The sequence below is a fragment of the Medicago truncatula genome, chromosome 3 (genome assembly GCF_003473485.1).
Source record: "Medicago truncatula cultivar Jemalong A17 chromosome 3, MtrunA17r5.0-ANR, whole genome shotgun sequence".
NCBI classification, from domain to species: domain Eukaryota; kingdom Viridiplantae; phylum Streptophyta; class Magnoliopsida; order Fabales; family Fabaceae; genus Medicago; species Medicago truncatula.
This window is the reverse complement of record NC_053044.1, coordinates 35,426,379-35,443,945: the sequence shown is the minus strand read 5'-3', so window position 1 is coordinate 35,443,945 and position 17,567 is coordinate 35,426,379. Positions and strand designations below refer to the sequence as shown.

Below are 17,567 nucleotides of genomic sequence, written 5' to 3'. Positions count from 1 at the left end.
TTCTTGAAAATTTCTTTGTTAAAAAAATTATAACAAAAACATATTACACTACCAAAATCTATTTTTTAAAAAAATATAACAAACGGGCCCTAAATATTTTCATGAAAGCCAAAATAGATCAAACTAAAGGTTAAATAACCAGATACTGAAGGAAGCTTAAGTAGAAGCCCAATAATTTTCTAGTTAGAGTTACTAACTACCAAAAGATTAGAACAAATTACACATCTACTCGTTATTTTCTATTACTTCTGCCTTTGCAGACCGCTAGTGCTAACAAAGTACATAATGAACACATAACATCATATGTATGACACACAAGCAATCTTATCATGGAATATGCAGAAAATGTTAGATACATGGTCAATGCTTGTGATATAGTAGTAAGTGATAAATTTAAACCATTGGTCTCTTTTGTGCTATGGAAATGCACAAAAATAGTAGAGCTATAGTTAAAAAGTGAAACGAATATTAATCTGCAAAGTTGGGTAGAGTACAGAAGTAACATGATTATTTTGCCTAGTTTTGGTGTTTTAGTCCACAGACCCAAACACTTTTTGGTCATCAATATCTATACCAAGGTTGCCCAACTTTCTTGTCATCAATTTCTATATGAGGAATATGAGCCACCTTGCACCAGTACTTTCCTGTCTCGGGTTTAAGTCTTGGAGTCAACACTGGGCAATCCCTGATATTGAGCTGATTTAGGGAGGAAGGAAGCCCCTGTTCAGGCAAGTACTGCAGAACGTCGCAACGATCAATTTTAAGTGTGCAAAGAGCATTAAGTTGTTGAAAGCCCTTGTCGTCCAGCTTCTTGAGACTCTTTAAATTGCTGATGTGTAGAGAGATAATGTTTCTGGGAAGAAGATTTTCCTCTGGAAATGACTCCAGACCTATACATCCACCTTCAATATTAAATGTAGTGAGAGATTTTAGATTTTCCAATCCCCATTCCTTTTGTGATGTAAGCTTGTCACAATATGCAATAGAGATTAGAATTAAGCTTGAAGGCAAACCACCATGTGGAAAACATTCAATATGTGGACATCTAAGTACAAATAATGTGAGGAGAGATGTGAGAGAGGCAATAAAATTGGGGAATTTTTTAAGATTCTTGCAATTGGAAAGGGTGAAGGCACGTAGGTTTGGTGTATGAAATCCTTCATCTGGGAAAGACGTCAATCCAGGGCAATCTCTTATTTCAAAACATTCCAATGGAAAATCACCCTTATGCACCCCTGTAACATCAAAAGATACTAGATTGGGACAGTTCCATATAAAAAGAATCTTGAGTTTAGGGAACAAATCTAAGGTCAAGGTAGTGAGAGAATCACAACTATTCCCAATGGACAATCTGTGAATAAAGGAAAGATTCTCTCTTGATTTTGACGATCGGAGTAATTCAAAATTTCTACACTTGCTTATGTAAAGTTCAGTCAGGGATGGAGGGTAAGGGATGGACCTTAGATCAGAACAATTCATCAATTTCAATTCTTTAAGACTGGTTGATCCATCTAGCAAACCATCTGGGAGGACATCCAATGATTCGCAGTCCTTAATTCTTAGGCTCTGCAACTTGGGTGCCAAAACCAATAATTGTGATGCATTAGAAACAGTGCAAGTTTCATACAATATCTCTTGATCATCAAAATCTTGAGGTAAACTGTTTCGTGTGAATGCACTTCCTATCCTTTCTTGAGAACGTTTTGCAATATTATTTGCACCCTAATCACAATATTACAAGGTCAAAGTTAACTAGAAAAAAGGTAATGAGTTTTCATTAGAGAACAAAATCAAATAAGCTTTCATTAGAACAAAATCAAATAAAGAAAGATAAAAAAAAACCTTTTGGTCTGAATTGGCAGAACCAGCATCCAGTCTTGCCTCCACTGACAACGCATCGACCCTTCCCTGTGTCTCATTGCCTCTGTTTAGAGTCGATATATAAAACGATGGCATTTTTAGGAATTGTGAAACATAAGCAGATGTGGACACTTGCAAGTAAGATAATACATAACAAGTACACCGACACAACCGATAAACAAACCACTTAAGATATTACTTCGTGTACAAACTATAAAAAGGGGAGTGTTTAATACTATAAGATAATGCAGAACAAGTACTGATAAACAAACCACTTAAGATATTATTTCGTGCACAAACTATAAAAAGGGAAGTGTTTGATACTATAGGATACTACAGAACAAGTACATTTGGTATAACGAATAAAAAAACTTTTTTTTAATAAATGAATAAAAAACTTTAAAACCACAACATGCATAATTTTTGCCACCAATATAAACAAAGCCACAACATGCATGTAGAAATTACAAAAACTTTCTCTAGAATTCATGCCAAAAATATATATCTGCATGAATCCATAGCATGTCATATATATATATATATATATATATATATATATATATATATATATATATATATATATATATAGGTGGCTAACACTAATATACCTATCCACTACTATGGTCTATGGTGGTCATCATCGCTATGGCATGCACTGTGGCATGTTCTATGGTTCCTAGCCTATGCTGCTGGCCAACTACAGATTGATAGTGAGATTCTGATGCTATGCAGTTACGGATGCTCGTAATAGAGATTATGATCTTCGTTATCTGGAGTAAGATCCAGAATTAACTTCAAGTAGGGATCCTGGTGCTTGTCTTTCGTGATCGTTAGGAAGAGCCGGATGCTAGTGATCTATATTTTTATGTTTGGGATCGATAGTGAGATTCTGATGTTCGTAAGCGAGACCCAGATCCTCCAGTAGCACCAGCAACAGCAAATAAGCTACCACCTGATCTTGACACTGACAGAACGGAATTCAAAGTTGAAGAAAAGTAATGGTTGAAGAACCTTGTCTCACATCTCTTCCTGGCCAAGGTGGGAAAAGCACAACTCCGTCCAGTATCTTTCCCTGTTCCGATATAGCAAAATATCACACCCAGTAGAAGTGTGGATGGACCGGCGTGGATGGGGGAATGTCCCACCATCATATAGTCCAATTCCTTTCCAGTGCCAGCATTCCAGTGCACGCATATATAGAAATATCAATTAGTCTACCATCTTTTTTCTTTACACAAAGAAAAAGGAAATGACTCCCTGTGCTCATATATATGAGGAGGGATCCATTGACTCTAAGAGTAAGTAGAAAGAGTTACTCCAAATCATGACCCTTGAATCTAATATTAATTAATGATTGTGATTAATTATTGTTGGTAATCCCTACCGAAAGGTTATTTTATTCATAATCAACCCAGCACCTTCTTCCTAAATAATTCAACACCAACACAAAAATTTCAATTCTCAAATAATCGGTGTACCGTTGAAAACATGTTGTAAGCCTTTATCTCCTACGAATCTGGGTATGTTTTCAACTCCTAGAATTGGCTTAGAAAACATAATAATGAAATTCAATGATCCATCTGATTATGTTATACCTCTGAATTTCAAAGAATAACCAATCCAATCCATACGTAATTAGGTTATACCATTATGATTAAGTCAGTAACTTAATTGGATATTAAAATTCTAGATAATCTATATGATTAAGTAATACACATGATTCAATTTGATCTTCTATCGAATAAAAAAAGATTCTATTGAGTTCAACAAATAATTAATCACAATTTGTTACCCACGCTATTTAGCCAACTATTGACAAGAAAAAGAAAATAAAATACTCACGCTACTTCTCCATGCGATCCAGCATCATCATCATCAACGTGTGTAGTTGGTGGTGTTGCCATTGCCTGGAGAGAAGATATACAGAAAAACAGACCAAGCAAAGGGCAAAAACGAGAAACTTCAAAATACAAACAAAAATAAAATCTGAAACTTCGGAGATTAAGGCAAACTCACCCTCTTCTTCTTGGAGATCACAATATCACCGCGTGCTTCGTGTTTGGTTACCGCGTTCAGAACCTTCAAAGGTGCGTTCAAAAATTTCCACCCCGATTTAGTGCTATCCTTCAAACTGACATGTGATTTATCGATTTTAGCCCCACAAAGCTTTCATCCTTGAATTTTCGTTCCCTTCTTTACCCTCGTCTCTAGGTTCGACGGACAGCATAGAAGGACAGCATAGAAGGGGTTGGGCTTTTTGTTATTAAAAATCTGATTTTTAAAAGAAGGCCCAATTACTTGATAAAATTTTAAGGATTCTTGCTTTTCTCACACGTCATATCTTTTTCTTCTAAAAATACATTTTGTTTGGGTTATCTAATCTAAAAATACTTGGATCTACACCTTTGGGCGCCACTTATTTATCACCCATAGATCTGATCTTGCTGCTGGCTAGCACAAATCACAATTCAAATTCAAGTTTACTGTGCATTGTAAATGACAAATAATGAATGTTATCGATTTCCAATAAAGTGTTGCATATCCATCTTATTGGAAACAATGGCTCTGACCTAACCCTTCTTTCTCTACATTCCTCATCTTCTTCAAAAACACACAAAATCCCTTTTCTTCTTTTGCCTTCATTTCGACCCTCTAAAGTAAATGCATCATCGTTGACCACCGCGTCGGAATATGCTCTTAACCGCGCCGGAGTTGCACCACCCTTGTTAATCACCGCGTCGGATTCGCTCTTCATCGCGCCAGTGTCGCTGTTAGAAGCTTCTCCACCGTTCAATTTTTAATTCCGCAACTTCACCCGGAATCGCTGTGATAAAGATTGAGAGCGAAAAAAGAATCCCGTATCAAACAAAGTTAAGGTAATGATTAATGATTCGTTATACTTTGCTTGCTATAGATACATAGATGAATAAATTTGGTGGCTTGCCTTCATTTGATTTTGCTTGCTGTTGAAATTGAGTTTTCAAGGTACTGTAGTTTTGAACCAATCAATTTGCTCGATTCATCATTTGTTAATTTTTGTTTTTAATTTTTTTTAGCTTTAGTTCAAAATAGTTGAAGAACTTAATGGGGTTGTGAGTTTTTATTTTATATAATTTCTAATATGCGATTATGTCTTTTTTGCATGTTTGTTCATGATGTTTAACTCTATTTCCCTTTTTTTGTTACTTACGTAGATTGTTTTGGTTTTTGTTCTAATCATGAAAAATGTAACGCCCTAGTCGTTAATTTATTTATTTTGGATTTATTTAGAGTCTTTATATGATTTTAAATAATATTGGTGATTTATGTGGTGTGTTATATTTTATTATATAGTTTATTTTAATAATAATTAGAATAAGTGAGAAATAGGGTTATTTTGGAGTGTGGGGAGTTAATTATTAATTAATAGAATTAAGGGGAGTTTAATGAAAGAAAGAGAAGTTACTTTTTGGGAGTCAAGAAAAGAGAAAAGTCAGAAAACGTATCAGATATCAGAAAGGGTTGGAACAGTGGCATATAAAGTTGGTTTGCCACCACATCTTTCGAACTTGCATGATGTGTTTCATGTGTCGCAACTTCGGAAGTATGTAGCGGATCCTTCGCATGTTATTCCGAGAGATGATGTGCAAGTAAGAGACAACCTTACGGTAGAGACTTTACCGGTGAGGATTGATGATCGGAAATTGAAGACTTTGAGAGGCAAGGAGATACCCCTTGTGAGAGTCGTTTGGGACGGAGCGACTGGTGAAAGTTTGACTTGGGAGCTGGAGAGTAGGATGCGGGAGTCGTATCCAGAGTTGTTTGTTTGAGGTAAGATTTCGAGGACGAAATTCTCTAAGTTGGGGAGAGTTGTAACGCCCTAGTCGTTAATTTATTTATTTTGGATTTATTTAGAGTCTTTATATGATTTTAAATAATATTGGTGATTTATGTGGTGTGTTATATTTTATTATATAGTTTATTTTAATAATAATTAGAATAAGTGAGAAATAGGGTTATTTTGAAGTGTAGGTAGTTAATTATTAATTAATAGAATTAAGAGAAGTTTAATGAAAGAAAGAAAAGTTACTTTTTGGGAGTTAAGAAAAGAGAAAAGTCAGAAAACGTTTTTTTTAGGTGAAACAAGTTTTGGGAGAGAAAACCAAGAACAAGGGAGAGAAGAGCAAGTAGAGCCAAGAACCGATTTTTTTGCTGTGCAATTCTTTCTGCAAATCTAAGGTAAGGGTGAGGTTTAATTTCAATAGTATAGATTTAATTCTGATTCTAATTCTAACGAAGAGGGTTTTGGTGAATTGGGGAAAATGGGTTTTGATTTCGATTTCTTGAATTGAAAATGTATAGGAACCATGTTAATTGAACTTAGATTGTGTTCAGGCCGATTTTAGGATTGCATAACATTACTGTAACCTGTTTTGGGGTTTGAATTGGGAAAAATTGGGGTTTTTGGTGAAAAACTGCAAATTCACGATTCTGGAACTGTCACGATTCGCCCTGGCGAAACCATTTTCGCCTGGCGAAATTTCGCCATTTCCCTCGCCATTGGTTCGCCCTGGCGAAAGTTTCCCGAGAACACTGACTTAGTTCGCCATCCCTTCGCCTTTTGCTCGCCCTGGCGAAAGTGCCCAGTAGCTTTTCGCCTTTTGTTCGCCATTGGCTCGCCATGGCGAGAAGCCAATTTTCGTTGATTTCGCCTGGCGAGTTTAGTAGTTCGCCTGGCGAGAGTGCCCAGGATTGAACAGTGTTTTGGAGTTTTGTATACTCAGTCGTACGCATTGTTTGGTTGATTCTTTTGGATGTGCTTATGATTATATATGACTATATTATTTACCAAGAGCATGATTAATTGTTGAGTGATGATTTATGTATAATTACACTTAAATAAATTATATAAATTGTTGGATTGATTATAATGATTTGTTGTTGACTGAGATGTATGCTTTATTTAATTAAGTCATACATGTTGTTGCATTGTGGTGTTGTGAGTCATATATACATATATGTATGGTTGAGTTGTATGTAGATATACACAAGTGGGTCAGTTGCATAAGCATGAAAGCGAGAGGGCTTCGGCTCTGGAACGCCTTGTTGTTCAAAGCGGTGGAACACTTTGTTGTTCAAAGCGGTGTTTAGCGGTGAGGACTCATTTCCTGAAAAAGAATGTTTTAACCATTCGATTTGCGGTGAGGGCTTCGGCCCTGAATATGGTACCACATGCATATTTGCATTTATTGAGAAGTCTAGGGTATTGTCTTAGCAGTGTTGTCATGTCATTTGCATGAGTCGGTGTTGTTGGATGTAATTGCCATATTGATGATGATGATGATGTTGTTTGATGAAGTATATATTTATACATATATGATGATGATATATATACGCTGGTGAATTAATATTATGATAGGGTGTTAGATTCAAATTGATGAATTTATTATCTATATTTATTGTTGTGAATCTCACCCCTTCTGCTTGAAAATGTTGCCCTTCCTATGGGTAACTTGCAGGTGATCCTGAGTAGTAGGTGGTGGCTCAAAGTGTCTAGGGCTCTGATACGTACGAGATGGGATTTATTTATTGTTTTCATTCCTTATGTATCAATTTTTGGAACTTGATGATGTAGCCCTTCAGTTGTTTGTTGAATTTATGTCGTTGAGGCTTTCATGCCACGATTTAACTATTGGAGAATTAATATGTTGGATGATGCTATTATTTAAATTGATAAATATTCCGCTGCAAGATTTTGATGAAACGATTAAAGTTGGTTGTTTATTAAATAGTTTTATATGCTATTTAAGAAATTTTGAAAGTGTAGTGTGACATGCCCGTTTGGGAATTACTCTGATGCATGATTTATTTACTGTTTAATTGATTTTGGGTAACGGGGTGTTACAATTGGTATCAGAGCAGGTTGGTCCGTCCGGCCAAGTAGTAGAGTCGTGTTGAGCCACTTAGGATAGAGTGTCAACTCTAATGTTGTCTTTGTTGTTGTTCTGAATTGTTGTTTCTTATGTAGAACTTTGAAATGGCTAGTCGTAATGATGCTGCTATTGCTGCTGCACTTGAGGCTGTAGCTCAAGCTGTACAACAGCAACCGAACACTGCTGCTGGTAATGGTGAAGTGAGGATGCTGGAGACCTTTTTGAGGAATCATCCACTAGCATTCAAGGGAATGTATGATCCTGACGGTGCCCAGAAGTGGCTTAAGGAAGTTGAAAGGATTTTCAGGGTCATGCAATGTTCAAAGGTGCAAAAGGTGCGGTTCAGGACGCACATGTTAGCTAAGGAGGCTGATGACTGGTGGGTAAGTTTGTTACCTGTGTTGGAGCATGATGGAGCTGCGGTAACTTGGGCTGTATTCAGGAGAGAATTCCTGAATAGGTACTTCCCGGAAGATGTCCGAGGAAAGAAGGAAGTTGAATTTATGGAGCTGAAGCAGGGTGACATGTCTGTCACAGAGTATGCTGCTAAGTTCGTGGAACTTGCAAAGTTCTACCCTCATTATACTACGGAGACAGCTGAATTCTCCAAATGTATAAAGTTTGAGAATGGCTTGATAGCTGACATCAAGAGAGCCATTGGGTATCAGAAGATCAGAAACTTCTCTGAATTGGTAAGTAGCTGCAGAATCTATGAGGAGGACACGAAAGCTCATTATAAGGTGATGAGTGATCGAAGGAGCAAAGGATAGCAGAGTCGTCCGAAGCCGTATAGTGCTCCTGCTGACAAAGGGAAGCAGAAGTTGAATGATGAGAGGAGGCCCAATAGGAGAAATGCTCCTGCTGAGATCGTTTGTTACAAGTGTGGCGAGAAAGGCCACAAGAGTAATGTTTGTACCAAAGATGAGAAGAAGTGTTTCAGGTGTGGTCAGAAGGGACACACTCTAGCTGACTGCAAGCGTGGTGATGTTGTTTGTTATAATTGCAATGAGGAGGGCCATATCAGTTCATAGTGTACGCAGCCGAAGAAGGTTAGGACTGGTGGTAAGGTGTTTGCTTTGACTGGTACGCAAACCACTAGTGAGGATCGACTTATCAGAGGTACTTGTTTCTTTAATAGTACTCCTTTAATTGCTATTATAGATACTGATGCTACTCATTTTTTCATTGCTATTGAATGTGCTTATAAGTTGGGTCTGGTTGTATCTGATATGAAAGGAGAAATGGTTGTTGAAACTCCAGCTAAGGGTCTAGTAACTACTTCTCTTGTGTGTCTAAGGTGCCCGTTGTCTATGTTTGGCAGAGACTTTGAAGTCGACTTAGTGTGTTTACCGTTGACGGGAATGGATGTTATTTTTGGGATGAACTGGTTAGAGTATAACCGAGTTCATATAAATTGTTTTAGCAAGACAGTGCATTTTTCTTCTGCGGAAGAAGAGAGTGGAGCAGAATTCCTAACTACTAAACAGTTGAAGCAATTGGAGCGCGATGGAATTCTTATGTTTTCTTTGATGGCATCTTTGTCGTTAGAAAATCAAGCTGTGATTGACAGGTTACCGGTGGTGAATGAGTTTCCTGAAGTTTTTCCGGATGAGATTCCAGATGTGCCACCAGAAAGGGAGGTTGAATTTTCAATTGACCTTGTTCCGGGAACGAAGCCGGTGTCGATGGCACCTTATCGCATGTCAGCTTCTGAGTTAGCTGAATTGAAGAAACAGTTGGAAGACTTGCTTGATAAGAAGTTTGTAAGACACAGTGTTTCATCGTGGGGAGCGCCGGTATTGTTGGTAAAGAAGAAGGACGGTAGCATGAGGCTGTGCATTGACTATCGTCAGTTGAACAAAGTTACGATAAAGAACAGGTATCCACTTCCGAGGATTGACGACTTGATGGACCAGTTAGTGGGTGCAAAGGTTTTCAGTAAGATTGACTTGAGGTCAGGTTACCATCAAATCAAGGTGAAGGATGAGGATATGCATAAGACAGCCTTTAGGACACGATATGCACATTATGAATACAAGGTGATGCCTTTCGGTGTTACTAATGCGCCTGGTGTGTTTATGGAGTATATGAACCGAATTTTCCATGCTTATCTGGATAAATTCGTGGTTGTATTTATTGATGACATACTGATTTATTCAAAGACTGAAGAATAGCATGCAGAACATCTGAAGATTGTATTGCAAGTTTTGAAAGAAAAGAAGTTGTATGCTAAGTTGTCAAAATGTGAGTTCTGGTTAAGTGAAGTAAGTTTTCTTGGCCACATTATTTATGGTAGTGGTATTGCAGTTGATCTATCAAAATTTGATGCAGTATCACAATGGGAGACTCCGAAGTCAGTGACTGAAATCATAAGCTTATTGGGTTTGGCTGGTTACTACCGCAGGTTTATTGAGGGATTTTCAAAGTTAGCACTTCCGTTGACTCAGTTGACCTGTAAAGGTAAGTCGTTTGTGTGGGATGCTCAGTGTGAGAGTAGTTTCAATGAGTTGAAGCGAAGATTGACGACTGCTCCTATTTTGATTATACCGAAGCCGGAAGAACCGTTTGTTGTGTATTGTGATGCGTCCAAGTTGGGTTTGGGTGGTGTTTTGATGCAAGATGGTAAGGTGGTAGCGTATGCATCTAGACAGTTGAGGATTCATGAAAAGAATTATCCTACGCATGATCTGGAGTTGGCTGCGGTGGTTTTTGTTTTGAAGATTTGGAGACATTATTTGTATGGTTCCAGATTTGAAGTATTTAGTGATCACAAGAGTCTAAAATATTTATTTGATCAGAAGGAATTGAACATGAGGCAGAGGAGGTGGTTGGAGCTGTTGAAGGATTATGACTTTGGTTTGAATTACCATCCTGGTAAAGCCAATGTAGTTGCAGATGCTTTGAGTAGGAAAACGCTGCATATGTCTGCTTTGATGGTGAAAGAATTTGATTTGCTAGAACAGTTTAGAGACTCGAGCCTTGCCTGTGAATTGACACCTCAGAGTGTTCAGTTGGGGATGCTGAAGATTAATAGTGATTTCTTGAATAGTATTCGAGAAGCACAGCAAGTGGATGTGAAGTTTGTTGACTTAATGGTTGCTGGTAATGGCACTGAGGATAGTGACTTCAAGGTTGATGATCAGGGTGTGTTGAGATTCAGAGGAAGAATTTGCATTCCTGATGATGACGAATTGAAAAAGTTGATTTTAGAGGAAAGTCACAAGGGTAGCTTGAGTATTCATCCGGGAGCTACAAAGATGTATTATGATCTGAAAAAGCTGTTTTGGTGGTCCGGTTTGAAACGTGACGTCGCTCATTTTGTGTATGCATGTTTGACTTGTCAAAAGTCTAAGGTTGAACATCAGAAGCCTTCAGGGTTGTTGACACCGTTAGATGTGCCGGAGTGGAAGTGGGACAATATCAATTATGGTATAGTCCGTGATCACTATTTCTCTTTCTAGCCATGCATATACAATGATGCATCGTCTTTGCCACATCACATATACTAAGTTATATTTAATTTTACTAAATTGTTGTTTCATATATTTCTTAATACTGTCTCAAAATAAATATAGTTCTAAAAACGGTTCTTTCTTCTTCACTCGGTAAGCGCTTTCAGAAGGTGGATACTGTGAAAAGCAAAGCGCATTAAGCTTAGGCGGTAAAGGATATATATATATATATATATCATCGTTAATTAATGCATAGAACCTCTAAAATTTCTCTATAAACTTGCACAAGGATAATTTTTTTTTTCTTTCTACACAACAATGATAATATTTGATGCGTGTCAATTGCTTAATGTGAGAGTAACTCTCACATGATATTTAGTCATTGTTTGTTAGTTTTTAATTTTTCAATGATATTTATTAGATTTTGTTTATCAAGTAAAAATGAGACATATATTACGACCAAAAGAGGATCCTCAATAGACCAGAAAAAGATCTCAAAACTATACAATCAAAAAATCACTAAGTAAGTGAACAAAAGCAAACTAGTTGATGTCGAAACAAACAAATGGACAACATAAATTTAATGCATTTTTTTAACTATTTCATGCGTTTCAATCATAATCGACTATTTTCATTTCTAATTGTTAATTTTTAGTATATTATATATAGATTATAGTTTATAACAAACAAATGATTTTATAGTGTCTTTTATGATATAAATTTTAATAGATCTTTTGAAAAAATTGTTATTTGGATATCAAACAATCGATCCAAACTAAACTGCATAAATTGAATCAATTTTTTTTTTTTTAGAAGTTAAACTGAACCACAAACATTTAAATTTTTGGATTTGATAATTTTTTGTTGGCTTAATTGATCTGCCGGTCCCTTAACTTATTTCTTTTATTCAATTTGGTCTCATAAGTCTTAACTTTCTCAAACACGTCCCTTAACTTATTTCTTTTATTCAATTTAGTCCAATTTTAATAATTTTAATCCCCTAAAAAAAGAGACCGTTGGATTACGAAGGTCTATAAGATTTTATAGTGTATCACCAACACCTAATTTTTTACTTTATTCGTTGTTTCTTCCCTCTTCTTCCCTTACGTTCATCCTTCATCATCTAATCCATTTCCACCATTTCAGAAAGAAGAAAAAAAAGATGAAAATAACGAGATCCGCTTTCAAAAGTGTCTTAAATCTGAAATCATCTTCTTCATTCTTCTCACTTCACACTCTCTCTCTCTCTCACACAAACAAAAACACTCTATGAGATTTGAATCTCTCTCTCTGAAATCGATCTCTCCAATTTCTTAAGATCAAACCAGATCTGAAACCTTCAAACAATGGAGAAATCATGCAGCCTCGTCGTCCACTTCGACAAAGGAACACCAGCACTCACAACCGAAATCAAAGAATCTCTCAAACGAAACGACGTCGCTGCAAAAATCGAAGCTCTCAAAAAAACAATCATGCTTCTCCTTAACGGCGAAACCATTCCTCAGCTCTTTATCACCGTCATCCATTACGTCCTCACTTGCGTCAATCACACCGTTCAAAAACTCCTCCTTCTTTACCTCGAAATCACCGATAAAACCGATTCTCGCGGTAAAGTTCTCCCTGAAATGGTGTTATTTACGAATCTGAGATTGTCAAAATCTTCGTAATAATCTTCAATCACCAATCAAGTTTATTCGCGGTGTTATTTACGGTTTGTTAGCAGAATTAACGAATCTGAGATTGTTGAACCGTTGATTCCTTCGATTTTATTGAATCTGGAGCATCGTCATCCGTTCGTGAGGCGAAACGTTGTTCTCGCTGTTATGTCTGTTTATAAGCTTCCTCAAGGGGAGCAGTTACTTGATTCTGCTCCTGAGATTGTTGAGAAATTTCTTGTTTCCGAGCAAGATGTTTCGAGTAAGCGTAATGTGTTTTTAATGTTGTTTTCGAGCAAGATGTTTCGTGTAAATATTAATAGGATTATTGAACGGGCTTATATTGATGAATGATGAATGTAGATGAAGATGAGGGAAGAAGAAGAAGAAGAAAGTAAAAAAATTAGGTGTTGGTGATACACTATAAAATCTGATAGACCTCCGTAATCCAACGGTCTCTTTTTTTAGGGGATTAAAATTATCAAAATTGGACCAAAATGAATAAAATAAATAAGTGAAGGGACGTGTTTGAGAAAGTTAAGACTTATGGGACCAAATTGAATAAAAGAAATAAGTTAAGGGACCGGCAGATCAATTAAGCCTTTTTTGTTTCATAATCGATCCAAATTGTACCACAAACATACTTAATTGACCTAGTCGGTTACTCCGTCATTAAAATAGTCATCTCTTTTTTTACGTTAAAAAAAAAAGTAACCTTTTTATATCAACAAGATTATCATTTTGTGTTCTTAAGCAATACCATTTTTTTATTTAATCTTTTAATAAATTAATATTATATACATTACTCTTAATAACTTATTATTTTTTAAAATATAGACCATTTTATAAAATTACTATCTCATATAATAATTAATTTTAACATGTATCAAAAATATTTAGATGGCCGTAATTTAAAAACGGGACCGGGGGTAGTTTTTAAAAGTCAATGTAAAAATATTATGAATTAATTTCGTATGAACTTTTTTCCTCAAGAGTTTCATTTCGGTCTCTATATAAGCATAGGACATCCTCTTGTGTTTACCACATTACAACATTACAAGAGCATTGCATTCATATTTAATTTGATTTCTAAAAACATTGTGAAGATAGATATGAAAATCAATATGGGAATTCCACTAGTTACACTTCTATTTCTATAATTTCCACATCCCATTCCTTGTCATCATTGGATGCCAATTCCACAGAATTATAATTTTATAACCTCATTTCTTCTACTGTTTTTCAGCTTAAAAAAGGGCCGCATGGGTAGGCCATCAATGCCATTTATATACTCAACAATTTCATTCCAAAATTTATCTATATATCAACTTATGACTAACTTGTTTTTTATGATGATGCATGCATTGCAGGGATTACACAGTGTCCCTCAAAATTGGCTGGCAATTCCGTACAGCCCTTTAACCTTTTTATTGACACGGGTACTGATTTCACTTGGGTTCAGTGTTTTTATGAAAAATGCCAAGGATGCACCATGGTAATCATTAATCATGTTTGACATAATTACATTAATCTAATAATTAATTAGTACTATATGTTGATCTTTGTTGGTTAATTTTGCAGCCTAGGGATAAACTTTATTATAAACCTAGCAAACTAGTGAAATATGGGAGTGCCTTGTGTATCATGAAGGATATGGAGACTCTCTTGAAACTAAAGGTTTCTTAGTAAAAGACAGACAATATTCCCATAGAAAGCTCTGATCGCACTTTAAATTAATATGGCAGGTGTTCAAGTTATTTGAAGGCTCCTTAATTATGAAAAAGAAATGATCCCATAAGGCACGGTGAGGCCAGCATATTGTCCCAGCTTAAATCTAAAGGAGGAGGAGGTTATTTATACTTTGGAGATAACTTCATTCCCAAACCTCCTACCCAGATTAGTTGGACACCTATGCAGAGTCCCACAACGTAAGTAAATGGTTTAATAGATGGTGTCACTCATACATACATATACTATACATAACCTTAATCAATTTAATTTGTAATTTGTTTATGTAGAAAAACAAAGGTTATCGTAGAAGGACGCTATTTCTCAGGATAAAAAACCTACTTCTATTAGGGGTCTTCAATTTATGTTTGATTGCGGGACTACCCACCCATTCATTCTTCAATTCTAAAGATTATAAAGTTTTTTTTTTCAATCTGGTGAGAAAAATCACAGAAATTACTTAACTAAAAGAAACCTTATTATATATATCAATTTGGTCGTCTTATTTTTTTTAGGGAAACGTGCTTAGAGCATTTCATTAATCATCAAAGATTCAATACAATTGGGTATATCATAATAAACGGCGGGACTAGCTAAAGACGTGGCCTCTCGTGCAAGAGCATGAGCAACTGCGTTGGCTTGTCGCCTAACAAACTCCACCCTAGAGTTAGAAAATAAATTACGAAACAAAGAACGACAAGAAGTCATAATAGAGCCAAATTCAGACAAGTCGTTCCGTGTAGCAAGGAAGGCATCAACTGTTAATTTAGAGTCTGTTTCGAAGTCCACATTATCAAACTGCATATCACTCATCCATTGCAAAGCAGAGTGCAGCCCTAAAGCTTCTCCAACATCCACCGAAACAATACAAGGATATGTGATAGACTTAGCCAGAACAAAACTACCTTCCGAATCGCGAACACAAATGCCAATACCCGTACGATTATGATGAGAAGATAAGGCCGCATCGATATTACACTTGTATCTACCTGATGTAGGGGGCTGCCACAAAACTTTGTTGTGTTGGTGCGAGGAAGAGGCCCCCATGTTCGTCGCCAATACCTGCTGAGGAGGCGAAGTGGATGCGAGAACAGCCAAAATATTTGCCAACTGCCAATCTGTAACCATATTCTTAGCACGCTCTACAACCACAACACTTGTTTCAGTGGCATCGTCCCAAACTCGAAGATTGCGGTGTTTCCATAAGCTCCACATGACAGTTGACAGACGTTGGGCTAACTCAGCAGACGTTGGGCTAACTGAAGTAGTATGACTGAGTGCATGTTGCACCGAGCTCCAAAGGCCGGTCCTGTTCCACACCTGTATAGCAAAAGGACAGTCGAAAAAAACATGCAAAAGATCCTCATGAAAAGAGTCACAGCTAGCACAGTTAGTGGTACAAACTACACCTTTATCTAACAGACAGACACGGGTCGGTAAACATCCTCGACACATGCGCCAAATTAAATTCTTAACCTTCGGTGGAACTTTAAGGTTCCAAATACCAGACCAATACCCCAGACGCCATAAATAGGAAGAATCAATTAATTCTGTGGCACACAACCTGTAAGCACTACGTACAGAGTAGCGTCCGTGCCTTTCTGCTTTCCAAATAACTATGTCTGCCTCAACCTGAGAGATAAGTGGCGTATGAAGTATTTTATCTGCAATATCCACGCTAAATACCTGTCGAACCACCTGCTCATTCCAGCTTTTGTCATGTAAATTCATCAAGCTATTAATAGTAAAATTATGAACAAAATGAGCACCTAGAATATCACTACGGATGAACTCCCCATTTGACAACCAAGGTTCGTTGAGAATGGGGATGGTAGCACCTGAGCCTATGCTCCACCGTGCGCTGTAAGATAAGAGCCAGACGGGAAATATCGAGCTTTAAAAATTCGAGCAACAAGAGAATTCGGTTCTGTAATGAATTTCCATCCCTGTTTCCCCAACATAGCTAAATTAAAAGCGGAGAGATCCTTGAAACCCATACCTCCATGAATTTTTGGTGCTGACAGTTTCTCCCAATTCATCCAATGTATCCCTCGTTGCGACGTTTTGCCATGTCCCCACCAGAAGGAATTCATCATCTTTTCGATGGAGTCAATCAAAGTACTAGGTAGCTGAAAAATATTCATCATGTAAGTGGGAATAGACTGCAAAACAGATTTAATCATTACCTCACGACCCGCTTTCGAAAGACACTTTCCACTCCAGGAATTAATTTTCTGCCAAACGCGATCCTTAATATACGCAAATGTAGCTTTACGGTCTCGGCCTATCATAGAAGGGAGGCCCATATATTTACCTGTACCCAAAACAACTTGAACGCCAAGAATTTCAGTAATAACAATTTTAAGATCGTTAGGGACATTGCGGCTGCAATAGATCTCAGATTTTGGCATACTGATCGCTTGACCCGAGGCTAACTCGTAAGTGGATAAAATATTTTTCATCACATGTGCATGCTCCTCAGTAGCTTTAAAAAATAGAAAACAGTCATCAGCGAACAAAAGATGGGAAACAGAAGGTGCTTGGCGACAAACCTTGGTTCCCGTAAGAATACCTCTTCTCTCGGCGTCGCTGATGAGTGCTGATAAACCCTCTGCACATATAATAAACAAATAGGGGGAAAGAGGATCCCCTAGTAGGAGACCACGCCCTGGAATAATAGGGCTAACCTGCTCACCATTAACAAGCACTGAATAATCGACGGACTCTACACACATACGTATCCAGTGAATCCAACGATGATGAAAGCCCATCTTATTTAGGACAGCCATTAAATAATTCCAGTCCATACGATCATATGCTTTGCTAATGTCAAGTTTGAGAGCAACATACATATCTTCCCCGCGTGTCTTGGCTTTCATGAAATGTATGACTTCAATTGCTACCATGACATTATCAAGAATGGAGCGACCGGGAACAAACGCGGACTGGTTGTCAGAGAT

At 37.0% G+C, this 17,567-nt stretch overlaps 2 protein-coding genes across 2 annotated transcripts; both read right to left on the bottom strand.

Moving 5' to 3' along the window:
- Positions 1–217: 217 nt before the first annotated feature.
- Positions 218–4,615, bottom strand: LOC112420217 (putative disease resistance protein At3g14460). Its single transcript, XM_039832066.1, has 5 exons — positions 4,436–4,615; positions 3,877–4,026; positions 3,703–3,767; positions 1,843–1,924; positions 218–1,722 (listed from the first exon to the last, which is right to left on the bottom strand). The coding sequence occupies exons 1-5, from the start codon at positions 4,613–4,615 to the stop codon at positions 562–564; spliced, it is 1,638 nt and encodes a 545-aa protein (XP_039688000.1). The 3' UTR covers positions 218–561.
- Positions 4,616–15,132: 10,517 nt separating this feature from the next.
- On the bottom strand, positions 15,133–16,338 carry LOC112420216 (uncharacterized). Its single transcript, XM_024778942.1, has 2 exons — positions 16,084–16,338; positions 15,133–15,927 (listed from the first exon to the last, which is right to left on the bottom strand). The coding sequence occupies exons 1-2, from the start codon at positions 16,336–16,338 to the stop codon at positions 15,133–15,135; spliced, it is 1,050 nt and encodes a 349-aa protein (XP_024634710.1).
- Positions 16,339–17,567: the final 1,229 nt, after the last annotated feature.